The sequence below is a fragment of the Apteryx mantelli genome, chromosome 17 (assembly GCF_036417845.1).
Source record: "Apteryx mantelli isolate bAptMan1 chromosome 17, bAptMan1.hap1, whole genome shotgun sequence".
Lineage (NCBI taxonomy): Eukaryota > Metazoa > Chordata > Aves > Apterygiformes > Apterygidae > Apteryx > Apteryx mantelli.
Genome location: NC_089994.1, coordinates 2,443,226 through 2,470,726, shown reverse-complemented (window position 1 = coordinate 2,470,726; position 27,501 = coordinate 2,443,226). Strand labels below are relative to the sequence as shown.

Below are 27,501 nucleotides of genomic sequence, written 5' to 3'. Positions count from 1 at the left end.
GTTCTTGTCATCCCATACAAAGGCATAGGAGCAAGTCCATGGAGAGAAAAATAGATTAACATGCTGGATGGGTTTCACACCCCGCCTTCAAAGACCAGTGTTAGTGGGGAGGGTCCCTCCGTGGACAATGGAGAAACAGAGGAAAGATTTCCTTTAGCGTGATTCAGAAGAAGAGTCCACCTCCACTCTGAATCACCCTGGAGAAGAGCTGCTCTCTGTTCATTGACCAAACAGGGAGTTCAGGGCTGATAGCCTTCAGCTAGACACCTCAAAGTAGGGGTGAATGCTCTGTCAGAAAGGGATTCGGCTTTCAGCTTTTGCTTCAGTGAAACATCCTTCTACAGGCACCTCTCTTAGATGCTTCCCTCAGATTCAAAATGTCACCAGAGTACATGACTGAGATCCAGACCACAGACAAAAGTAAGACAGAGCCCAGCAAAGCGCTGAATTTAGCAAAAAACTCATTTATCAAAGCCCTGCTTCACAAGGCTCCCTAGTGATGTTCCAGATTAACAGACAAAATTCTTAACTAAGCTAAATAGTTGCAATATTGGAAATGCCAGATAAGTATCTGATGACAGGACCTTGAAGATCTGAGATCTCTGCCACTGCAGGCTTGTGTGACCTCAGGTGAGTCACTTCCAGCTTAAATTTAAGCTTCTCTCTCCTGTCAAACGGGAATAAAAATGTCCAACCTCCTTTGCAAAGAATCTTGTGATCTGTCGATGAAATAAGCAACAATTGATGGATTAATACAATTATTATTGGAAAGCAGAGGAAATACCAGTTACAAAATACTGAAAATCCCAAGGCTGCCCATGAGCAATGTTTCCTGCAACGGTGAGCCACACGGCTCTGACAGCGCTGTTGTAAAGCCCTCGTGATGTAATGAATCGACTGGCTGCCGTTGCCTCAGTGCTCAAGTAAACTAAGCGGCAGAGCGTTGGTAGACAGCGACTTCAAAGGCATCCTTACATCAGCAAAGCCACCCCGAGCATTTCCGTCGACATGACCAGTCGCCTTGCAGGTTCGCGGAGTTTCACACACTACGCTCCAGGAGCAATTATCACAGCACTTGAGTCATGAGAAGCCTCATTGACCATTCCTGAGTACTTCCTTTGTCCAACGTGGAAGGATGCCCAGGCAGAAATATCTCACTTGCACATCTAACTCTCTTTCCTAACAGAGCGCTCTGTTGCTGGGCTATAGGGAATTTTTGTCCCCGGCTTCTTGACGTGATCCTTTTCAGACAGAAAATCCTGACTCATGAAGCCATGACGTTGAATATACTGCTGTGTAAGGCCTGATACAATTAGAAATTTGGCACGGGCTTACTCCTAATCCAGCCAAGGAGAATATATGCATTTTTTGAGAACTGAATATTTTTATTTTCCACTCTTAAGCGAAAGGCATAGGAGGGAAGCCTTAGCAATGTCTTAGTAATGAGGGTCACCCAAATACAGACAGTGTTTCCCACTGGATAGTTTAATAAGTGAAATGAAAAAATAATGGTTTTCCCTTTTTTCCTTTGCAATCAGTGGCCAAATATGCTGATGCTTTTCCGGAATGAGCAGCTGCCAATTTCAGAGAAGAAAATCTCTTGTAGCCAAGTACCTCAGCTCTTACATTCTCTAGAACAGCCTGGGAAAAAGAAAATAGGCCAACCAATCAGCTATATGACTTCTGAACCTAAGTAGGTAATGGCCCTCTGAACACCAACAACAGAGGAAGCTTGCTTGCAAACTAGCATTTCTTTTAAAGCAGAAAATCAACACATCCATGTCAAATCCTTGTTCACGCTTGAACTTTCTTTACAGAAGTATTGGAGGTTGACTGTGGGTCAGATTTTGAAGTCATCCAAAGCTCTGAAGCACACAGAGCTTCCCCAAACTGTACGCAAACAGCAAGCATCTGTGGATGACCCCATCTGGCCTCATCCAGCAGGTAGAGAGAGGCTGAGAGCATTTGCTTTCATGATGCTTTTTGGATATTCCTGGCCTAAAGCCTCAGGTTAAGCTCTCTAGGCAGTACTTTGGAAACAGAAAGAAATTGCTGTAGGGTGGCTGGCCCAGTTCTTTTTTTTTTTTTTTTAACTTCAGTGTAATTCCACTGCGCCAGTAGGGAAACCAGGTAACAGCCAAGCAACCACATGCCAAAGGAAATATTTGGTTGTGAACAGACAATTACGCTTCGTCTTTACGGTGTGCTCACCAGTACCTTCCATGCGTCTGGAATTTGGCCTGATTCAGGACCTCTTTACCATGGAGTAACACCATGATTCTTCAGGGAGCTTTGCCCTGTGCTAGTGCTGGGCTGAAGCTTCCTGCCCCACTCAAAGTCAATCTAACTGGAGGTCATGGCCAAAAAGAGAGGTCCTTGCCCCCTGCCTGAGTATTTGAGGAACGCAGTGGTTGTAAACTCCCTGTGCTTTCCATTCCTACTCTCTACTTCAGAGACACAGCTAGGAATCTCCGAAGCCCTGCTGATTCCCAATTTTATGGCCTAATAGCAATGACCGATGGCATTTAATGCAGGATGGAGCAGCCTCCACTGATTACGTTCCAGTCTTTTGCAGTCGTGCAAGTGGAGGGAAGATATTTAGGCTGCCAAGCTGTGGCAGAGGACAAAATCTTTTTTCCAGCTGAAGATATGTGAGAAGAAAAGAGCTCAGCAAAAGTCTCGGATTCCGGGGTAGCTTAACTGGAACAGCAGAGGGGAAAAAAATAATCTTTTTGTGTATAAGCAGAGCTCATTTGCTTTGGAAATACTGCACATTAATGCAACTGCAGCTTGAGATGCTGCTTTATTAATGCTGTGGAAGTATCTAGAAATGTCAGACAAGATTTAAGCGCTGTAACAGTAGGTCCTGCAAGGGCTCGTGAGACGTGGTTCCTGTCCCGAAGGCCAGCACTCTGAACTGGAGGAGAAGGGAGGGGGTCAATTAAGGTCACAAACAAGTGAAAGCCCTCACTGGGTCATGCACAGACCTCTCCTGAGTCCCAGTACTGTGCCTTACCCACTGGGGCATGCAGTTTCAATTTACTCTTTTGACTTAACTTTTAAGAAAAAGTATTCAGGGACAAAAAGCAACTGTCCTCCTTGTTCTCCTAACAATTCCCTAAACCATGTTTACATCTGTACCACCTGCTCTGGATGACATTCACGGTTTGGAGGCTGGCAAAGACTTGGATAGATTGTAGCCAACTCAAAATGCCACTCTGTTTTCTAGAGACATCATTTTCCTGTGTTTTAGACAGTCCTACCCTCTGTTACTGAAAAAAGGTCTGTGTGATTCAAGGTCAATTTGCTGCACAAAGGAGTTGGGTTTCCTGTTATCAAGCCTAGACTTTCATCAGAATAAACATCCCCTCACTGCACGTCCTGTAAAGAAATACAAGTAATATAAATGGAATATATCAAGAAATGTCTATAAAGGAAACCACTACCTTATATCTGCCTACCACAGCTCCCTTCTCCCACTGACATGTGCTTTCCCAAAGTCCAGGGTAGGTCTTGTGTGCTTTCTTCTAAATAGCAGTAACAGTCCTTAAACCTGCCTGCAATATGCTTAAGGGTATGTCTTTTCAGTAACAAGATCCCCTCCTTAAAAACACGTTAAATGCAGAGCTAAATCCATTAGCTAATGAGATAAGAAAATGCTTAGAACATATGCACAGGGAATTATTAGCCCTTCCAAAACAAACCATGCAAATTAAGTGAGGACAGTTGTATTATTTCTGTTACAGCTGGGCAATAGGATCCACTGAGATTGTGTTGAATCAATGGAAATTTTACAGCTAGTGTCTTAAGAACTACTTTTCTAGCATTTAAATGACAAATTTTATAGCAAGATATTTAGAAAATGTCACCAGATAACCAATCGATTCTGAGTTAGAACAGTATGTTACTGAGGCTCAGGGAAATGCCATACAAGTATGTCTGGCACACAGATACCCAGGGTGGTGCTTCCTATGGAAAACTCCTATGAGACTTTGGAATCTTAGTCTCAGTTTAAAGGAAAGATATACATGCCTGTTTGACTTAAATTAGCTTTGGAAACCACTTATGGAAAATGTGCCAGCTCAGATGCAAATCCCTCTTACTTACCTCGTGATGACAACAAAAGGCTAATGAAATTTTACTCATCCATTAACAAAGACGACTTAGCACAGCTACACACATGGGTGGGATGCCATTGGGGTGACTTTATGCTTTAAGTACAAAGATCCTGGCCCCCAAGAATGGCAACCTTGTGGCATGACAAATGCAGCCACTCTACTACAACAGGCCACAGCTGCATACTTCACCTGCTGACTAAAGAGGAAAAATGCAGAACCTTCAAAAATTAAATTACCAGTCAAAATCCTGAGGTGGTAATCTCAAGGAATGGTTCTTCAGAAAAAACATTATTATTAGAATTATACTCATGAAAAGCACTACTTAACTTCTAATCACTTTCATAGCAAGGTATATCCAGAAAATGATAGCTTACTTGGACAGTATAACAATATGATTTTTGTATTACCACCCCAGATAGAGGTCTCTCCATTTTCCACTGAAATCAATGGCAAAACTCTAACTCTCTGGTTTCAAGTGTAAAAGAATTTTCATTTCTCCTACTCATGTGTTATGTTTTGTTTCTCCTTTCTGCTTTCCTTACAAAACTGAAAGTAGCAGCAGTCAGATTAGATGATTTCCTAGACCACACGTAGCAGTGGAAACCCCTAAAGAATCATCAGTTTTCAGGTGAAAACTGAATATTGACACCTGTCCTCAAGATTACTGTACAGTACTAGAAGTTGGGGGTATTTTCTTGTTGAGGACATTATATTTAAGGATGTGGTTGAGACAATGGTAAACACTTTCCGTTTGACTTTGGCTTGACTTTCAGTTTGAAACACAGATACTACTGTTCTTGTTAAACACTATCCCAGAAATAAAGAACGATTTTTGGAAGCACCACCAACCTGCATGTGGCTCAGCAGGTGTAAGGATATCCATATTGCATCAGTTAGAAAGCCTGTGGTCAGGAGAAATGAGAAAGGGTTCCTCTTCTCCGCTGATTTTCTAAAAATGCTGTGAAAGATTCACTTTCCCCTCACAGAATGTTCCCAATATTCTGGTTTTTAAAAATCGCTTGCAATCTTAATTGCTGTTCATATCTTTGACAGATCAAAGGGAGGATGTCTGTGATTCTTTGTATTACTCATTGTTGTATTAGCACAAAGATCACATATTCATTTATTTTGGTTTAAGAGGTAACAGTCTCCTTTCACTGCACGCACATAATTACTGTAAGTATTCAAGGGACTTGCCGAATGATGCATTGGGGGAGGAGGAGAATCTTTGAAGAAAATTGTTCAGACGTAATTTAGTTCACTAATTGCCAAGGGACCGTTACTAACGAATTGCTTCTGTTTTATGTCAGTAGTGAATCAGGTTGATGATGTGTAACATACATTAAGTCAGTTAATGAGTATTAACTAGAAATGTGACTGAAACACAAGAAAAAGGTTTTTTACCTTTAGCTAGCCAAGCAGAATTGCTAATAAATAAAAGGATATGTGTAAGTGGCTTGATGATTCCAATCTGCAGTGGAAAGACTTTTCTTAGAATCTGATGGTAACCACAAGCTTGTGGGAAAGAAAAATCAGACGCTTACTGTGGCAGTTCATCACAAGTTACTTTATTTCTAATCAAGCCTGAAATGAAAATGACTAAAAGTCATTACCGTAAAATAGCTGATTAGAAGCCAATGTGAACTGAGACAGTGAGTCTCTGGCCAGGGGTACAAGACCAAGACACTTTGCAGTAAACCAAGCTGTGGATTTACCTCGTGGCAGCTGTGTGCACACTCTTACTATGCGGTAACACAAGATAGCTTACTTCACTTTCATTGTGGGACAAGACACTCGGTGTTTTCCACTGTGCACAAAGCAAGTTAACGTGCTAACTCGTTTGCACAGCCATAATCACAGCCTTGTTTGTCTTTCTCATACGTGCACAGCACAACAACAGGACAAGTCTTTGGGGGCAGGCAGGAGGCAGCGGGCTGGAGAAACACAGAGGTGAAACATTCTGGCAACACCAGGGCCATGCTTTCAGGTCAAGGCAGGTCCTGAGCTGTTGCTGTCCTGTGAAGAACGCAGGCCTCCAGTGGATGTGCAGGCATGAGAGCAAACATCATTACAAAATCTGGGCAAAGATTTCTGGTTTGCTCTGGCATGTGAACAAACTGGCTTATTAGGCCACAGGTGCAAAAATGAGAACAGAGGACTGTAAGTGAGGATAAAATGGAGAATTCTCATGTTCTACCTGTTTTGTGAAATAGGCATCAAGCCACAAAACCTGCCAGACACTGCTGCAAGCTCAGGGATAGTCAGTGGTCTGTCTGCCTTGGGCCAAGTAAGCACAGCTGTGGTACTGTCATTTTAATTGCAATAAGTAACTCAGCCAGTTGCAAAATTCAATTGATCATTTAGGATTGTTCGACTTCAGAGTTATCTCTACCCAGTCAGCCAGTTCTAGTCTGGCTTCTGATTCTTTCTTTGATGACCAAGTAGAGTAAAAGCACAAGAAAGGCAAGAAATCAGCAGCTGGTTTAAATTGAGGTCAGCTAGTCAGGTAAGGTCAATCCACACCTCCAGGGGCTTTTATCCAGTCAAGCAAAGGTTCACAGTTTCAGCAGTGAAGAGGATCCCAAATGCCTGGAGCCAATCACAGGTGCTGCCACAGCAGAAGACATCATCATATTAATAGCGATAGGGAAGCTGGTATGTCCAGTGATGGGACTGGGGGCTGAGGATCTTCAAGGATGTGCCTTAGGCACTGTGGGTCTGATCCTCAGCAAGTGATCCCCACTGCCTTCTTTGCAGCTCTCTGACATACACCACAGAAGAAACACCTTACATCCAAAACCACAGCTGCTCTTCAAGCCCTATTCCTGCAATATCTTTGTTGCAACATCCCTGACATTTCAGATAGGCTACATTACTGGGCAAATTACTCTGTTGAATTCTAGCACTTGTACTTCCCCATCACTGTAGGATCTGAACACTTTAGACAATCGACACTGTGTTGGGAAGAGGGTGCATTTCATTACCTTCTTTGCAATTTCACATTTCAATATCTCTTTTGCTATGTGTGTAAAGTAATGGAAATGCTGTTCCCCGAACAACTTTTAAAAAATGTGTAAGACCAGTTAAGACCATTTTGCTCCTCTCACTCCAATAATATCCCTTAGGTCTTGACAGAGTGCCAGGCAATCTACATGACACAAAACACAGTGCTCTTGCTCCAAAGTATATCTAAATGCCTTATTTTATTGCTGTGGATGTCCTTACCTGTATTTGCAGTCATAAGGTACCTTTATTAAAACTAAGTTTTAAAAGTGCTGTATTTCAACATGATTTATATCATGTAACTGTCTAAGCCCCTTGGTACATGGTGCTTTAGAAATAAGCTGATAATATAGCCATAGCAACACTATTTGCAGAGTCAGAAAAAAACATTCAGCAACAGCAGAAAATGTGTATAGATTATTTTATCTCTGTGTTTAATATAGATAAAAACCCTTTTTTGAAAAAAATCTATGCTCCGGAAATAGTAGATAGGATGAAGTTAAGCACTGTCTAATGAATCATGAGACTTGTTGTTTGCAGGCATTAATACCTCAAAGTTTATCTTGAAATACTGCCATTAATATTGATGACATATTGGCAAAGGACTGTCCAGCCACAGAGGAGCAAATTCAGCCAGTTGGGTGTGTGTGTTTGTGTGTGTGTGTGTGTGAGAAAGAGAGAGAGAAAAAGAAGCACAGACACCATTCGTATGGATTCATCAATTCTCAGCTTTAGAACATCGAACAAGTGCTGTTGAACTACATTGTTATGACGATACTATGTTTGCTGTCTCTTTGCAATCGAAAGTTTGCACTAGACAAGTATGCAAAAATATATGTGGAATGTGGAGAGTTAAACATGAGAACAGAGTAAAAGTCTTTACTAGCAAGATGACAATGAGAACTCACACCTTCTAAAATGTATTGTGTGTCAGAACGAACATCATTTCCTGCCTTCCAGAAGCAGCTTGTCTGGTTCACTGACCTTCCTTTTCTTCTTGGGTCCTATTACCTCTTCCTGGCTAAATGCAAGGTTCAGGCAGCTTATCTGTAAGAACCATCAGAAACAGTGATCATTCTCACGGTACAGACTCCTGCTACACGAGTCCCTCAAAAATATTTAGGGGCCTATGAATTAGAAAGGGCTAAAAAAGACTGATATGTATGTTAGAATACACATGGATGAGTGGTGCAGCCAATTCAGGCAGATCACAGATAGATGGACACCCAGATGAACAGAAGTGTTGGCTACCCCATTCAATTGACAAACTCACTTATTCTCATTATCACATGACATATTTGCATTTTTACAAAAACAGTCTCAGCTGCAGAGAGTGACCTGTGTTGCTGCCCTCCCAGCAAGGATAAAGCACATGGTCTGGCAAGGCAACCTGTTTTGCTCTGACTGGAACTAAACTAAAGGGACATTCCACGGCACACCACTTCTTCAACTTTGCCTACAAAAGAAAGTTCATTTGGATTAAAGTAAGGTGAATAAAGAGGTAAATCAGTCCTAATAAAGTTCTTGTTCTAAAATAGGAGTACTTTATTCTGGTTTCACCGAAAACCAAGAGGAATCCTGTAACTGAAGCAGGGTAAATGCAAGGAGTTAATAACAAGCTATTCCGGAACACGTCTTGGATACAAGCACAAGGTCTCCAGATTGCAAAATGTGGTCATTATAGAACTCCCCACTCACGTCATCAAGGTTTCATTTCTATCTGTCCTTGGTATGAGGTTTTGGTAATCTCTACATAGCAATGGGCTTTCTAAAGCGTGAAATAACACTGATAATGATTAACAGCAAAATAGTTTGAAACAACCTCAGGTCTCCTCTCTATCAGGTTTCAAACTGTTTTTCTTCCCCTTTCCCTCTCTTCCCTCCTCTTCACTATGAGCAACACAACAATATTGGTTAACACAGAAAGTACAACTTCCTTTCAATAAAAACAGAGAAAAACAGAATGTGCCAAGGAGAGACAGGCAGGTTCTGCTTCATGTTGCAAATTCAATCTGACAAATCTTCTAATGCTGTCCAAGCCATATTTGCCTGAGGAAAGAGTGATGAGTGGATCTCTGTGTTAGAGCTCCTGACCTGATATCCAGCTGCTGAAACTGGCATTTTAGGCCCTTATTTACTTTCCTCTCCTTGGCATCGTTTTAACCGGTCTGCTTCCTTTTCTGAAGTCAAGGGCACAGAGGGGAGAAACGTGGCATCCAAAAACTCTCCAGGGCTAACACAGCTGCAAGTTCTGTACGCTGCCCTGCTGGCCACACAAGAAAGCAAAAGTAATGATCCCCAATCTCTGGGCCCCAGTCACCTGAATAAGAAGACTCTCCTCCTATTTTAGTCTACACCACATAGCTAAAGCTAGTGCTTTTATTACCTCTGCTGAGGGACAGATCTTATGCAGCACAGCCAACTACCTGGTAAAGCAAAAACCAAGTAAAAAAGTAAAAAAAGTCCTGTCTTTACCAGGTAGTTGGCTGTGCTGCATAAGATCTGTCACCAAGTGATCTAGAAAAGCACTATTTGTATATTGAAGAGATGTTGTTAAACGTCAAATGCACAACGTATTTCACTGAAGTCAACATGTCCTGTCCTGCTCCTGCCAACTACCAGTTAATGCAAATTCACACAGAAACTCACAGCCAGGAACAGACCCCAAGTGCAACCTCCAGCTCCCATCCTTAACCACATGCTCAAGTTTCTTCCCCAGAACTGTGGCTCTAAATGGGATTATGTCAGATCCTATGCATGTTTATTTGCCTTTAACCAGAAAATAAACCTCTTAAACAATGTGGTGAAAAGCAGGAAATCCTTCGCATTGATTAAACACACAAATCAAAGCCTCCAGAAGTTGATTAGTTCCAATTATTCACATGTACTGGGATGCCTGCCTTAGAATAACTGATGGAAGAGCTTAGGCTACATGAATGTTGGTTTTTCTCTTACACAACCACTACAGGCCCTTGGCTTCGTGGAGGCCTGATCGAGCCACATGCTGTAAAAGTATGCAGGACCAGGCGTAGGGACAGTAGGTCCTAGTAAAGGGACAATACTGACAACAGGATGGGGGGACAAGTCCAGACTGAGTAGCAAAGTCAAAAACAGACCTTCTACCTCCCGACTCTCAGTCCAAGGCCTTGTCCTGGATCTAGGTCATACCATGAACACATACTGAGTTTGAAATTCCTGTGTTTTATGATATTGTGCTATGTGTAAAAAGGTAATTTTTGCTCTAGAAATTTTCAGTGGAATTACAGCTAACTTGTGAATCATACAAGTGTTACTAATTTCTGGCATAAAACTAACAGGACAGCTGCACACTGTCTGGAGAAGATATCAGGCTAAAAATAGATTAGACTTAGATTAAAGCCTTCCCAAGACAGACTGGTGGATGAAATAGAATGAGCAGACCACAGCTATACTGCTATTCTTAGACAGGCAAAGTCAGGATCTAGTTTTGTGCTCTGCAGTTTTCTGTCCCGTGTCCCCACGTATTCTGGCCAAAAATTCCCAGCATAAATTGAAGCAAATTCACAGCTCTCCTGACATGTGTTTTGCTTCCCATTCTATGCAGAAAAGCTAAAATAGCATAAGAGCATTTGACTGTGTCCCCTCTTTGTCCCTGGCCTGCCCCATGCTGAGGTTTGGCACTTTGCAAATCTTATGCCCTCAGCAGAGTTCCCTTTGTTGGGGACCTGGAGTTTTTAACTTGGTGAGGTACCTTGTAACTATCTTGACAAATGCACAAGCAAGTCCAGTCACCCAAAACAGAAGTATAAGGACAATAAGAATAAAAGATTTGACTGGTGAAATAAGGCAAACAGATCCTCAGCTGTCATGGTAGCAAACAGTACCTGCAGGGGATGTTTATCATCATCAGGAAACTTTAAAAATCAGAGAGAAAACCAGTGCATGATGCATCCTGTGATTTCAGCTGCAGCTAACATTGACTTAAAAGCACAGCAAACGCTTGCCACTTTCAAAAATCAAGCCAGTGGCTCTTTAAATTCAGTCCCCAAAATCTGAGGCATCCCTCATGAATGGCCTTTTCTGGCTGAAGGGCAATAATTCTTATCTACTCACTGACAGATTGCTGCTCCATGCTCACAAAACACAGCAAAATCAAGGTTCAGAAGGCTATTCTCAGTGGTGTCCAGCGAAAGGACAAGAGGAAATGGGCACAAATTGAAATACAAGAAATTCTGTTTAAACATAAGAAAAAACTTTTTTACTCTAAAGGTGATCAAATACTGGAACAGATTGCCCAGGGAGGCTGTGGAGTCTCCATTCTTGGAGATATTCAAAACCTGACTGGACATGGTCCTGAGCAGCCTGCTCTAATCTACCCTGCTTTGAGCTCGTGGGTTGGACTAAATCATCTCCAGTGGTCCCTTCCAACCTCAGTGATGCTGTGATTCTGCAAAGGAGGCACAGAGGCTCCAACACAGGGCTCAGCACTGATCTCGTATCAATTTCCAGAAAAGGCACTGACATCAGTCGAATTAATCCTGATTTTCATCTGCACAAGTGGAGAAGAATCATGCTGGTTAGCATGAAAGCCAATTTATGCAGGTGGAAGAATGAAAGACACTCACTGTGGTGCTCCTGTGGAAACTTGCCACGTTTGTGTCCCCCAGTAAGCCGTGCCAGGACATCACTGACTACGAATAGACGTGTTGCTTTTCCATAGCTCACTGTTAAAATCTCTGACATTCAACGCAATTTCCTTTCAGCTAACTGGAAGTCTCACAGACCTGCTCTCTATCTCACTGTGTTTCGTGTAGTGTTTAGAGTACTAATCAAAAAATCAAAAATACCTGATGAAAAACATTCCAATCTCTCTGCTTAAAAACCTCCATCAGGGCCCTCAGTCAGACTGTGGGTTGTGTGCTAGCCATTCTGATTGCAGGACCACAACCTGATTTTCCAATATGCTTCCTGAAGCTGGAAGACTTCCCCTTATAAAGTTAAAGCATTGTCACTGAGGAGGTGAACAGCAATGGACACTCCTTCTGGCTACTAGGCTACTACCCAGCTTAGTCCCTCATGGGATATTAGATCTGCCAATCTTAATTATGAAGATTTCTCTAGAGGGGCTGGTTGCTAGCATGCACATTATGAACTTCACATAAAGGTAGGCAGTGCAGAAGCTTTGGGTAATCCCATGGATGTCTCTGGGGTAGCTGTCAGGGAATTAGAGGGCACAAGGGTTAAACCACTACATCCGAACAAGGGAATGAGCCTCACCTTTGAATGAAGAGATCACTAGGAAACTGTTTCCTATGCACTAGACAGGAATAACTCATGCAAGGGATGAATGGCCCCAAGATACAGCTAAGGATCTGATGTGAATTGAGAGAAGCCAGGAATTTCCTGACCTCACTGTCTCACTCTTCCCAGAATGGTCTGAGCTAACAGGAAGGAGAGAGGCAAGCTCATCTCTGAATCTTTCTCTCCTCATTGTTTGGGTCTGCGTAGCCTCAGCTGTGTTAGAGGAGAAAATGTTCTGGGAACTTCTCATCAGATACAGTTCTCTTGATAGACAGTTAGAGATAAACCTTTCTTTTTTTTCTTTTCTGCAAAAGTTCAAGATAATGACATTGCCACAGAAAAATGTTTTCCTATTGCTCTGCAAATGGCAGACTTCACCCTTCTACTGCTTTCTGTCATGGCAATTTCAAAAGCGGTTTGCCTGCAAAAAATCAGACAACAAAGGTCTTGATCCTTAAGCTGTTACCCTGCAGTTGGATTCACTTGTGCTGACCTTTACAGTCAGACAGAAGCTACATACAATAGCAAAGCTCAGCAAGGGCACAAGAGTCTCCATCAGGATGATCATGGCCCTGGGCACCAACAGGATGCTGACTGCTGGCAAACGGGACAGATGATTCCCACAATGTGCTATCCATGAAAGACCGTGTTCACACTGGCTTCCATCCTTGACACAGTCTCTCAGAGGAAGAGGACATGGCCAGGTACTCAAGACACCTGCAATGGGGCTGGCTCTTTTGGGAGCACTAGCTGGAGGCCAGCCAAGTTGTCCTCTGAGGTCTAAAGCTGCATTGATTTACAACATTTAGGCATCTGAATCACTCCCTAGACATCTAACTTTTAGACAGCTGCAGTTAGAGAGAGCTAATCTGTATGCTAGGAGTATGTCTACACCAGACAGTGAATTGCTGTGCAGAGACCCCTGAGCTATCTTCCATTAAAAATGTTATGTCCACACAAGGACAAGTGTCAACGCACTTCCTTATGTCCCAAAGCAGTCTAGCAGCATAGGCATGGTCAGTCTAGCAGCATAAGCACAGTGTCTGGCCCTGGCTAAGGATGCCAGACACTTAGCAGGGATAACTGACTCGTGCTGTGCTGATGTTGCCATACCATTTCCAGCTCTGGCAAAGGCTAAGTCAGAGGCAATTCAGAGTTGTCTGTATTCTGCTTCACTGGGCAGTGTGACCATGCCCTAAGAGCCACCCCAGAACATCAGCTCACAGCTTGCTGCAGGAGATAAAATCTGCAGAGGCATCCCCATGGTCAGCTTTTACTCATTCTCTAGTACTATTTAATTCCAAACTCTTTCCATTGTAACATGTTTGCTTACATTTAGACAAAGCTGACAAAAATCACTTTGCAGGACAAAAACATTAAATGATTTACAAGAGGATAAAGGAGTATGCCAAAATCTTCACAAAGATATCTTCAGCTCAGTGCAGGACCCTATTCTCATCGGCAAACTTCCATAAACTAAATCAGTGGACAGCAGTTCCCTATTTTACCCAGCTCTTCAGATTGCAACTCCTAGAATACCAGTGGAAACTAGCAGGACACATACAGATAGAATACTGGCCTAAATCCTTGGCTGATGCAATCAGAAAAACTCTACTGAAGTCAGCAGAGGTAGGCTAATTTACATGCTGGTGTCTAACTCTGGATGATTAAGTACAGAGATGCTTTGCTGGGAAAGGGCAATCTCTCATTTGATCCTAAGTATCATCAATCATTAGATTGCAGATAACAAGCAACTTGAGTACATGCAAATTTTTCTCCAATCTGAAAGGCCCTCTGTCAGAGTATCTCCATGGCCATTATTAAAGTCCAGTCACTGTTCTAACTGCACAGGAATGGCTCCTTCTCCTTTGGCAGATATGCATCCTTTGTTTCTCCCATGTCCTATAGATAAAAATAAGCCTTTAATACATTAATTCCTGCTTTTTCTGAAGAGCTACAGGTCAGGAAGAAAATGACCAATAAACTCAGTTCCAACAGTACAGTTTTTATTTTTGATGACCAAGAAGCCAGAAAGAATAAAGCAGTTCACTTCACACAAAGAGCAGTAACATGCTGGTCCAGACTTCCAAAAGCAGCTTGGGACTGTGGGTACCACATTTTTTGAGTTCAGCACTTTCTGAATATCAGATCAGCATACGGATCTCAAATTACTGGACACTCCAAATTGCTTTAGTTACTTTTGGAAATCTTGGCCTCAACATTTATGTTATGGCTTCAGAGAGCTTCTCTGAACACATTTACACAGTTAGAAAGCGGTATTGCTTTACTGTACTATAGTCTGGACATCAATAAAATGTTCTCATTCACAGTCCAAAAGGACTGCTTCTATCCATCTAACCTATATTTGACCCTGTTAGGTAACACCTAACTCAGGCTTCCCATCCACACTAGCCTGTCCTCATTTTTTAAGACAAACTTCACTCAACAGTTTGGCTTCCTGATTCAAGTGAAATACACAATGGTCATTTGTTTTACTTACTTCCTCAGAAAAGAAGGGAAAGTCCCTCTCATATGGAAAATAATGTTGAATTTTAATTAGCAATGGCTTTACCATGATGATCTGCATTTTTTAACTAGTAATCTGATTCAACTTTTTCCTAAATTGACCAAAATATTAGCCAACTTTTATGCTATGCTGGTTTAAAAAACAGTATCGAATCAATAGAGAAACCCTCTGCCATGCAGAGGGCTTGGATTTTTTTTTTTTTTTTTTAAGTCTTTGGAAGCATACAATGGATAAAGTGACTCTTCCGTTTATCAGTAACTAATACTGTTTCCACCACCTTCAGAAACTCTCACTATTGCTACCATATTCTAATGAAATTCACATGCTGCAGGAGGGAGGTATCTGCTGCTCTGATTATAATCATGACAGACCCAAAAGAATGTCAGAGCATGATTCAGTGAGACAACCATGAGTTACAAACAAAAAAGGCTCCTGTTTTCACACAGACGACAGAATAAACAATGATCAGAAGGAAACTGGAGGATGTGACAAAAAAAAAATGTGGTTAAAGTTTGAAAAATACCAGCTTGGGCACAGAAGTTCATTTCTAAGATCCACAGTCAAGGCAAATACTTCAGAGATGCCTTTTGAATGACACGTTAAGTTGCAGTCTCCAGTTGCTGTCTGGGTTAGACACCCCAGGATTCTTTTCAACAGAAGCAGGGAAAATTTTAGTAGGAGTTTCCTACTTTCATTAACTTATCCTGTAAAGATGTAATTTCCGAACATCCAAGCTCACAAGATTTTCAACTAATGTGAATGGGAACGGGATCAAGTAGCAACAGGATTCTGAGATTTGCCCTGTCACTGAACAAACCTCTGCAAAAGCCCATGAATTTGAGCTCAGATTCTGACTCAGGGTTTGGCCTGGACAGTCTCAGGATGGAATTAATCTCACATAACTTTATTTATCTAAAATTACATGTCTGGTCCATGCTAGTTTTCTGGGTTGCCCCAGTAACCACTGAAACAAGATCAACATCTCCAGGGGACGAGTCTTCCTATCCTAGAGGGGTAGCCAAAAAGGGGTCAGATCCAATCATACCTGTGCCTTGCACGTAAAGATAGTCTGGAAGCATGAGAGGAGAGGTGAAGACTATTTTAGGCAACAGATGTAACACAGCCCTCAATGCTTACACGGGGTGGTGATTTCAGAACCCTAATCCAAAAAGGCATACAGGTAAATTAGCTTGGTTGTGCCAATGATTAAATTTAGTTTGCATGCGTTATTCACAAGCATCAACTCCAGAGAACAGTACAGAACTCTTGTACTGGATGTAAGAAGTAATTTGACCATGGAAAGTTTCTTCCTAAATGCTTTCGGTTTATGCTTATGCCCCTATGCCATGACATTTTGTAGCCTTTATGTATTTTGGTACTGTGCAATAAATCTATGAATGTTATTTGAATCTTGTGATGTCCTAGATGACATAATATCTCATGGCAATGAATTCTACTTTACCTGGAGTATCTTAGAGCCACTACAACTTGCTCACCTGTGGAGATGCCCTTGAGCAACACATTTTGCCTGTCTCCTTTATTCTCGTCTTCTCCTCTCCACCTATAATTCAAACATCATACCAAAAATAGCTCTAAAGTTAAAATCTTATATTTAATTGAAACAAAATCCAGAAACATGAGTGAATCACTGTAGCAATATCTCATCCCTAATTTGAAATTATATCACCTTTGTTCTCAGAAAGTGCTAACACTAGCATTTTATATGTAATATATATATAATATACATATATTTATATATTTTATACAGGAATTTCAGAACAATATCTGAACATGCAGCACATGAACTTGCAGCAACACTTATCCATTAAGTTGATATTTTAACTCAATTTTTAGCCTGGTTTCCTAAGAAAACATGGCTTATGACAGTACACACTTTGTGTGTGTGTCTGCGTGTGTGCGTATGGGGGAAGGAAGGGAGCTGTCCCCTGACTGATAACTATTGACCTAATTGGGTGGTTTTAACCAAATTTGATGGGGATTGCAAAGTGCCTAAGAGTTTCATGAAAGCAGGCAAGGCTTTAGGGAGAGAGATCGCATAGTGGGATCTATACCTGTAGCGGAAAACGTGGCAATATGAGCTCACTCCTTATTAGACATCAGATAATCTGCAGGAGAAAGACCTGAAAAGGTGACGCCATAGGTATACCAGCTTCTTTATTCCACAGCTTGGCGAACCCAGGAATGCTATTTACCATTTTGTCACTAGATGGTATTGTTCCACAGGCTATATTTGAGCCTCAAAGGTCAAACGTAACATGGCATATCAGAAGCTAGATTTATTGAAGTGACAGAGAGAATGCTTTCTTCATGTATGTTTATGTTCGTTGTCATATATAAATGGCATTAGCAAAAATCAGATTGTAACAGCTAAAGGTAAAGAGCTTTGGTAAAAATGTAGATAGTGTAACTCAGTACTGATGAACTATACATTTCCTTCATATCAGAAAAAACTGGCAAGATAAAGAGGTGTAAAATTATTGACAAAAAATTGAATGTATCTGTTAACAAACCAAACATATACAAGAGGCCCTTTATCATAGTTCAATCTGATCTGATACAAAGTTAAAACAGCCTGACAAATTCTGTTCATCCATTTCAAAATATTATGCTAGGATGTTATGAGCACAAACTCCTTCACTTTCGAAACTGGGCCTTTACCTGTATCCTGAAGACAAAAAGAAGATGCTTCAGTTTTCCAGCCTGGATGCATGTCACTTTTGTCCTCTCCATGCTCACTTGAATCTGCTCTGGCAGGGAGAGGGTTGCTCTGTAAAGCAAATGACGCTTCCTCTGAATAGCCTAACCTAAAAAACATGCCTAAGTGGTAAACCCATGAACTCAGCACTAACAGGAATGAGATTTTCAAGACTCCTCAGCTCCCAGGTCTTTCTATACCCAAGCCTACAGAAGTCTTTCAGGAGAGAAATTTACTGAGAAAATTCAGAAAATTCTGACCTAAATGGCTTCCTATCTTGAGGAGTCAGTTATGCTGTGGTTTGTTCCCTGGCACTGACCATCTAAAATATAATTTTCAGGTCTGAGCTACTGGTCCAAGCTCCCTCTCTATCATTTTGAAGTAAGACACCACCAGGGGAAAATTCATTCAAGCCTAACTTGATGTCTAAAGAAATGATCTTAACTGCATGCTAGAGATGCCTCCTCTACTAAGCACAGAGGGGGGCTAGAGAATTGTTTAGACATGATGTTTAGATGGCTAAAGGTAAGTGGAAGGAATCCCACCTAAATACACAGCGGAATGCCGCTTAGCCCAGAGAAACGCCAAGTGGAAATACAACATCCCTTGCAATTGTCTCCATTTTGTGCATGTCCGTGTATAAGCGTGCATGTACGTTGTGTCTCTCTCTGTACAATCGCTGCCCCCTTCTGGGGAGAACATACTTGACTCAGTAAGTCAGTGGAAATGCTGGGATGAAATTCATTTTATGTTTACGGATTTCCAGCCTCAGCATTCAATATGATAATTCAATAGATAAATTCAGTAGATATCTATCTATTCAATAGATAAACTCTATTGCTCCAGTAAGAACTGAACGGAGCTATCTCTATACCTTGGGACTCCCCTCCTCTTCCTCTTCATCACAGTCTAACCCTTGATGGGAGATCTCAGTAGGGCCATTCTTCTGGATCAGCCTGCTTTCAACTGTCCCCATTCTTTTGTTTTCAGTTGTTACTCTCACTTTCATGATGTGGAATCCAGTGGAGACTGACCCCACTTTCAGGTTGACAGGATCACCATCAAAGAGCAGATTACCAGGGCAGCCATCTTCCTTAAAGCCAGGGGGCTGGTAATCATCAGGAGTTACTACACAGGGAAGAAGAACCCACTGTTGCCAGAGAAAACAAGTTCCATGTCTCTTTAATCTCCATAAAGGCCAAGTTTATACCTAGCTCAAGTAATGAGGCCAGATACTAAAAATATTCTGGTTTTGGGGGAGGAAGAGGGAGAATGCAAAGGAAATTTTTACTAAAACAGATGGAGAATGCTCCATGTCTTTGTGGGGCTGTTATTTGGAAATGTGCTACAGTTTACTGATCTTGTAAAGAGCTGCCTGTCTAGTGTTCAAAAGCTCAAGGGTTCCAGAGAGTCTCAAGGTCAAAGACTCCAGTATCTCTTAAGGAAAGGCTGGAAATTCTAGACTACAGACTGTTAAGCAAGAAGTCAAATCATATCTCATAATGACCCCTGTTTAGATTGAAAAAAAGAACTGAGCACATGTGGTCAAGAGCCTCAAGGAATTAATGAAGTTAGGATGTTAAGATAGCATTAATGTTCTCAACTTGCTGGAGTAAAACCCATCTAACACAGTATGCCTGTTCCTCAAACTACAATGAAAGAGGGTATCTCCTTTTCACACTGCATGCCTGTACTTACACAGATGTTGAACCCTTTCTTAAAAAGCATCTGCCGCCCCAGTTTGTCAGAAGGCAATACTATATTTCACACCATTTCTCACTGCATCAGCTAATACATTCTACCATTTCACCTTTCTATGTTTTATTTATTTTTACAGGGGCTTGGATTTATCATAGGGACCGATGGAAGGCAAAGTTTTCCCCACAGCATACTCTGTTCTCCACCTACCATCATTGTAATAGAGGAGTTTCATGGTCAGGGTAATGTCATTGGGAAGCGGCCCGAGGTTTTGCATTAACAGGTACAGTTTACGGATCAGCAGACTGCTGGCTTTTTTAACCTCCTCACTGCACACCCCATTCACAAAGTTCATTTTGTTGCTAGAAAAGAATAACATAGTTGTTCGAAAAAAAGACTAACAGAACTGTTTTCCCCAGTCATGAATATTCAAGACCTAATTACAAATATAGAGCACCCACTGAATTGTCTGAAACCAAAAAAAGCAAAAAAAGGTACAATGCCTTTATGCAACTTCTAGATAAACAGGGAAGTGAAACAGACTCCAGTGATGGGGTGGCATCAGCAAAACAACAGCTCTAAACTAAGAGGCATGGTATTTACATTTGAACAGACATTGTAGCTGCGGCAATGTACCCCATTATACAAGCGTCATGACTCACTTGTTTAAACATGATTAAATTGGATCAAAAGGACCATAAAACAAGTGCTTTTCACCTAAACAATTTGAGGAATGAGAGGAATGGGGTGAAAAGCCCATATAAAGCCAATTCATCACAGTGGCTGTTTTCAAGTCCATTTTGCAGTTTTAAAGGAAGTGAATTGCATGTTCTCACTTCAATTCCATATAAGAAAAACTGGTTCAGAAGCACATTTTTCAAAAGTGACTAAGGGGCATTCCTCTCACCTCCTTCACCCATCCAAATGTCAGCTGGCTAGTCTAAGCAAGCAGTCTAGACTGAGATAAACGTACAACAGAGGTGGGATGAATCGCCCTCTGGAGGAGTTTGTTTCTCTTGACTACTGAGGGAAATGAGATGAGCAGCTTAGACCATACAGCTAACTTTCAACAGTAGAAGCTGGACTAGATGAATCACTAAGTGACTAAAGAGCCTAAACTTCATCGACTTTCAATGAAAAGAGGCCTTAAAAATGTAGCTCCTCCATCACAAAAATGTCTTTGAAAAGCCACTGGCAGGTGGATGATACAATATACAGGCTGGATGGACTCTAACACAGTCATCCCAAGTGATTCTCCCAATAAGCAACCTAAGACAGCAGAAACAGAATCCTAGGGCTGAATATGACTAAGTCACTGAAGGAACAACTTCATTAAGATTGATTTGCTCTTCTAGCTGAAGCTTTTAGGCTCATCATGAAAACTGAGTGGCTGCTGAACAGCTTGTGTTCACAGAGTAATAGGTTATAGTTTGGTAGACTCCATACTGACAACAGCAAAACTCTTTGCTGAACCCACTGTGCTATTAAATGAAATTCTGTATGTTCAGAAATGGAGGAGAACTGCTGGTACGTCAAGTGAGAGGACCAATGCTGGTTAACAACTAGGTCAGAGTAATGAGAAGAAACTAGAAATTTTTTTTGATACATCATCTTTGCAAGTCTTGGGAGCAGTGGGATGGGGATGGTAGGAGAAACAGTATATGCAGAAAAAGAGATGACACTTCCCTCTCCGAAGGACTGGGATCTATGGTGAGGAACTCCTCAAAAAAAATAAAATAAAATAAAAAAATCAATCTATAAAGCAGAAATCTTCCAGGAGAAGATTTCCCTTTACCATGCAGACATGAGGATGTAGACAAACAAAACACAAAAAAGTGGAATGATTAACTCCAAGTTTTCATGTGGCAATAAGCCTTGCAGGTATATAAAAGCAGTTTTATCAAATGAAGGCGCTGATGCCAGTGATGACACAATCCTCTGATCAGCAGTACCAATGCCAGAATGTCAGTTCACTAATGACTGCAGGTACATGCATGATCCTGCAGCATCAGTGTCAGTCACTGAGGAAACCAAACAGAGCCCCAGCTAAGATGGCAGAGCCCATTCTTGGTTGGTACTAGGGACATCAAGGGATGCTGAGTTCCTTTTGGAGACTGTTGTTATTTCTAGGAGCAAATGACTGATCTGAATAAGGTGGATCAAAAAAATCAAAATATTCAAGAGTCATATATTATCTTTCAGATCCCAAAGCTCTTCTCTTTCCCTCAGTGTAGTAAGGACACTTGAAAGCAGCTTCAAAGCTGTAATAGAGAGTACGGTCAACAGGACACCCCAGACTCAGATACAATCCACACGTATTTTCCAAAAAGAAAATCATTTTGATGGGTACAATGAACTATTTGGATGTGTTCAGAGAAAGAGCAGCAAATGGCACACTACAGAGGAGTGTTACAGAGAAGTAGTTTCCTGATGAGCACTAAAGGCAGCAGAGCTCTCTGTGCTGTACAGACAGGTTCTCAGGCCCAAAGATCCATCTTTCACCAATGACAAGTGCAGAAGCAAACTAAAAACTGGCTAATTGTTTTTCTTTGCTTTGGTTATACCCAATGGCCATTGGTAATATTTATTTTAAACTACACAGGATTGAGGCTTACTAAACAGAGCTTTAAAGTATATAAAAGGTATAGAGAGCCAGAAAGATGCAAAGAGCTGCAGCTTCTGGCCACACCGTTTGCAGCTTCAATTCAGACATGGCTGGCTGAAGATCTCCCAGCTCACCCACACAAGACCAGTACAGCAGAATATGGGTATGCAAACGCTCAAGGAAAAAATTCCTGGGTGTGAGATTTTGGCAAAAGTGGTCAAACATGGAAAAGCTTCTTTTGAAAGCACAAGGCTCTCTTAACAAACTCAAAGAACATTAACTATTAGTTGAGACAGCAGCAAACTCAACTGTGCCAGTTTCTGCATCACTACACTGATTAGGCACAATTTCTATAAATTGTCCTTAATTCAGTTCTGATCTACTGTAAATTTCTTACTGTGCTATGTAATGGCATTTCTATTCATCAGCTCAGGAGTTCATATCCTGTAGAGTGAATGTCCTCAAGTCTGATGATATTTAAAGCTGCTTAGTGACTCAGACAGCTACGTGCTATAATCATAAATTCAAGTTTCAATAAAACATAGTTTTCACAGTGCAAATCTGAAAAATAAATCCTGACCATTACCTGATGATGTCCATCTGGGGCCCGTCCTTTTTGTACTTGAATTTGAACTGATACAGTTCAGTCACTGTCTAGAGATTTCACAAGAAGAACAGAAAAAAAAGAAGTAGGTCTCTTTCATTAACAAGTGTAAAGGATGTGTATTGAACTTAGGAGCATCTATCCTTTCTCAGCTTTCGCAGATCATAGCACATGACTAAAGTTTTAACTCAATTATTGCTTGCACAGCTTTTGGCAAATTTCCTTAACAAATACAACTTACCTAGCACTGAAAGAATCATGAAAAAATTACAAACTTCCTGCTTCCTCCTTCCACTTCCTCTGTGGGCTTCACTCCCTTACCTAAACTTCTAATGAGGCACTGGGGCCAGTTAATGATCACGATGAACATGTCCTCCCTTACTAAAAGGAAAAACGTAAGGCTTCATGGGTGGTGCAGCGCTACAGGGAAGCCTGGCCTGGAGTCCTGTACAGAGACAAGGGCCTGAAGGACAGTTCTTACTAGCAAATACAATATTTCATAGTCAAAATATTGTAAGTTTCTAAATTTCACAGAAATCTCAGAGTTTTCCGGGAGAGAAAGAAAATTCTAAATGATTTTCCATTTAAAAGGAAAGGATTTGCTATGACTTTAGAGAAGAAAGTAATTAGGAAGACTAATTCAACACAAGAGAAAGGATAGAACACAGTCCAATTCCATGCCTATAATTCACTTTTTTCAGAGCCAATGAGGTCAATTAATAGGAGCTGAGCTCTTACTTCTCCAAGTCTCCTTTGCAAATCCCAGCCTCAGTAGCCATATTTATGAGCTAAATTCTTTTGCTCTTTCCCCAGATGCTGAAGTAGGAAGCAGTAGAATCATAATTAGGTAAGCAAAGATTCTGCAGCTGTTCTCTGTATCTGCTCTGTGAAGACAGAATGGATGCAGAACCTCCGCTTATATATTGCACTAGCTAGACTGTCTTCCACAGGCTAGATGTAGACAAAATAGTAGAGACAGAAACACAGTGGAGAAGGATGCTGAAAGGCACTATGCGACATATACACCCCAGTCCTGAAGTGCTTCATAAATTCTGTCCTAAACCTCCCTGCACCAAAAGCAAGCTCCACTTAACAGTGCTGTTAAAAAGATGGTTCATAAAAGAATGATTTTGAACTTCCCATTTCTTCTCTTCAGAAAAGAAACAAAATCTTGAACATGCCCATTAGCTGCCTGTTAACATCCCTGTCTGAGGCCCAAGATGGGCCCACAGCCTAGTGCCCAGTAGGAGTGTTTGATCACAGGCCAGCTCCCTGAATTGCCATTCATGAGTGAAAGCAGAAGAAGAGAAACAGGGTCACCAAGCAGCTATGTCAGGGTAGAATGTAAGCCTACAAGTCTATTCTGAATACAAATCTACTCACCCATGCCTTCTGTTGCCTCAAAGATTAATTAAAACTCTTTCTTACCTCCGGTTCCTTGGGATTGGTGTAAATCTGTTACAAGAAAGCACAGTGAGTGCATTCTCTCCTTGGTTAACATGAACCAGTGAGAAGAAGTGATTAAACAATGCTATTTTCATCTTACAACAGAGATTGTACTATCTGTTACACGCCATCAGAAAAAGGAATGGCTGAGAAATAGCCTTCCTCTATCAGCAGTCAATACTTACCACTTCAAAGAAAGGTAGAAGACACTCACCTGTGCAATTGTGAAGGAATGAGGTGAATTCCCATCCCAATCCTCACAGGCAGCTCTTCATGCCTGAGATTTAACTACCCAGATTATGGCTCCCATACACAGAATACCTATCGGTGCTTTACGAAGCACCAGGGCAAAAGACTGACAATGCAGTTGCTAATGTGTGGCTTCTTCAATATCAAAGACCCCAGGAACAACTTGCCCAAAACCTGAGGGCTGAAGAATTTGCTACAGAACTTCCTCAATGATGCCAGCAAGCAGATTAACACAGAGGACTTTTATGGAGAGGGAAATAGAGAGGACACATAGCTTCCTTCTTCCAAGGATGGAGGCAAGAGTCTGCAGGAAGCAATGATGTGAAGCACATGAGAGTGCTTCTAAGAGGTTAAGAATGCTACAAGACCTCAGAGTCAGAAGTCTAACATACTCAGAAAATGTTCTCACACAGCCTAGGAAGTTCATATTTACCATATTTAAGAAAGGTCACTGCTCCATTAAAAAAACACACACATTTTGACTTCTCTTTAAAAAAGACACAAATTGGATGACACAACCTTGGCTCCATTATCTCTTTCAAGCACTGTGGAGGTACAAAAAAGCCTTGTATTCATTTACTTACTGCTAGGACAGCAATATGTAACTAAGGAGAAAGAAGAAACAAAACACAAAGTCAAAATTAACCTCAGTGGCAAGGGGAAAAAAAAGGCATATCAAAATCTGTCTACATACAGCGAAGGAATAGATACATTCAACAAACCACGAGTCAAAAAACATCTTTATACAGATCCTTTATAGAACTGCATCAGCAACACCTAGTGGCCAGTTTGCTCAGCTTTACATGCAGTTTTGTAAGAAAATATAAAACAGCTGCATGCTCACACTTACCTCTTGTGACTATTTCTAACAATCTCCAGAGGCCAATTTAAAACTATTTTACAACAGCACCTATCCTTATTGAAGACTAATGTAAGAGCCCTTCTGGTAGCACAAATCTCATTATGATGAATCTCACTTCCCTGCATCCTCCCCATTCCCTCTCAATTACCTATGGGTGTTCAATTTTGGCTCTCAGGTATGAAACTCAGCAAAAGTATGTAATTTACACTCTAGCAAGAAACTATACTTGGGACTACTCTTGAAAACAATCACAGAATAACCTCCACTAAATATCTCGTTTTTTCCTTAGCCATTGTCAAATAACAATTGATTTATGTCTCTCAGAAATAGCGGAAGACTAAATCCCTCCTAGAACTGCCAGCGAGCAATAACCTGAGTTCACAACATTTCAAATTATCTCATCTAGAGTGACAGTCGTACTGATGTGTAAGAGCCCATCTGATCAGCAGTGCTGAAACTAACAACACTTCATCTGATCTAGATGAGAGTCGGTTTGATGAACAGTGCTGACAGAGAAGACAACAATCAGTACTTTTTCCTCTACAGAGCAGTTTTTGTGTGAGAATCAGCAAGGAATATGATTGCTTACTGATTCTGTCCTGAAACTGGCTACATACATCATTTGATGAAATGCAGAAAAAGAATAAAATCTGAACTCAGGAGGGAAAGCTAAGAGGGTTAAAGAGGATGAGAAAATGAAAAGAAGGGCAATGACTAAGGGAAAGGAGATGAAGGAAATCAGAAGCATGAAAGAACCCATCTCAAGGAAAAAGGCATGGAGATCAAGATATGTGCTCCAACTGGCAGTGCCTCTATCCAGACATTAAAGAATGCAAACGCAGAACACAACTAAGGGGAATCCCTTTCAGGCTGCAAATCAGTTCATTCACTGTGTAGGCAAGTCTAGAGAACAACAGCAGCCAAGATTTGGGCTCAGGGAATATGAACCCAAATCTAATATGTATGAGCTCAGGGCAGGCTCTTTCCCCTAAACCACAGTTGTAAATGTGTTTCGTGTGCACGCAAGATTACTGCAAAATACAAAGCAGGAATGGAAATATAATTTTGTCCGTATTTTATAAGAAATCAGAAACTCCATTAAAAAACATGAAACAAACTTACATACTTCTTCTCCAAAGCATCAAAACAACCTTGAATCCTGCCAGGAAAAAGCATGTTAATATTAACCAGCAATATTTATCTCCTGATCTGTAAACACAAACCCATCAGGTAGAGTTTAAAGTGCACATTTTCTGGAATTGAGACTACAAAGCTAGTAACATCTTGGGCTTGTATAGTCCTTTCCAGGTCAATCATCAAGAAGTCACTATTTTCCCTTCTGCATTTGTGCATTGTTTATACACCTAAGACCATATCCCGTCAGCCTAGAGCCCACTTAAATCCCAAAAAGGATCCGAGGCCAGCCAGTTGGCTCTAAGTGGCTCTCTGCTCAGTGCTCTCTTTCAGCTCTCCAATCGCTCTTCCCATTGACTACGTAGAGAGCTTGACAGAAACTTCAGTCTGAACAGCCTTATGTGTCTGGCCTTGCAAATATTTATCTGATGCATTTTTCACAGCTGTGGGCCTTCTCATGGTAGTAAATATTACATGAGGTAGAAATGGTCAGATATTTACTCTTAGAGTCAATGGATTTGCACCTGGGTGTTTCCCGGGCACAGCAATGTCAGACAGTAACAAAGCAATATAAGCGCTATCTACTTTAGAAAACCGCTGTCTACGCTTCTTGTTGGGAATATGCTAACTTTCTGAAATACATTTTAATTATCACACAAGAAAGCTGTGATATCCTTAGGTACACAATTTCCAGGGAGATAAAATACTGTACATAATAAAAAACATGTTACAAGAATCACACACACAAAAAAATAGAAAATACTAAACAAAAACAGAACCAATCTCAAGATTTTATTTACTCTCTCCCTACCTACACTGCTTGTGTGTGCGCTGGGGCCTGACCATGACCTCACTAAAGTCAACGCTTAACAGACCTTGAACTCACATGATCTTTGTCAGCTAAATATGTCTTGCTCATGTACAGGGCCAAGCATCCACATTGCAGCAGTGGGAGTTGCACTGGCATATCCAATTGCACTACTGGGCACAATGTTTTCAAATTAAGGAAGAAGAAGAATGTGAGGGGTAGATGTCTTGCTATTCAGCACAATCTTGTCTTAGTTTCACTGTTACTCACTTACCACTTGACTATCTGCAATGATCCCAGACAGCTTTTATCTTCTCGGAGAATTTTTAGACAGAGGTCTGCAAAACCAAATTTAGCACATACTTAAAATCCTTATCACAGTTATTGGGCAAACACTGAAACTAAGCCAGTCATCCTCCCTTTTTTGGATAAAATGCTTTATCTGGAAGTT

General features: G+C 41.2%; 1 protein-coding gene across 11 annotated transcripts in view; it reads right to left on the bottom strand.

Moving 5' to 3' along the window:
* Positions 1-421: 421 nt before the first annotated feature.
* The window catches only part of HORMAD2 (HORMA domain containing 2), a 31,969-nt gene continuing 4,889 nt past the window's right edge, over positions 422-27,501 (bottom strand). Inside the window, exons 4-14 of one of the 11 annotated variants that reach the window (XM_013954803.1) lie at positions 27,325-27,388; positions 26,231-26,267; positions 24,831-24,851; positions 23,980-24,006; positions 22,534-22,601; positions 19,553-19,704; positions 18,519-18,772; positions 17,608-17,716; positions 16,425-16,489; positions 8,106-8,168; positions 422-719 (exon numbers count right to left, since the gene is read on the bottom strand). In XM_013954803.1, coding sequence (XP_013810257.1) covers positions 636-719; positions 8,106-8,168; positions 16,425-16,489; positions 17,608-17,716; positions 18,519-18,772; positions 19,553-19,704; positions 22,534-22,601; positions 23,980-24,006; positions 24,831-24,851; positions 26,231-26,267; positions 27,325-27,388 — 944 coding nt within the window. In that variant the 3' untranslated portion in view covers positions 422-635. Of the gene's footprint in view, positions 1,642-5,669; positions 6,727-8,031; positions 8,169-9,372; positions 9,385-16,424; positions 16,490-17,607; positions 17,717-18,518; positions 18,773-19,552; positions 19,705-22,533; positions 22,602-23,979; positions 24,007-24,830; positions 24,852-26,230; positions 26,268-27,324; positions 27,389-27,501 lie in introns of those variants that run through there. The other 10 variants (XM_067306772.1, XM_013954805.2, XM_013954804.1 and 7 more) reach the window with 10 other exon arrangements.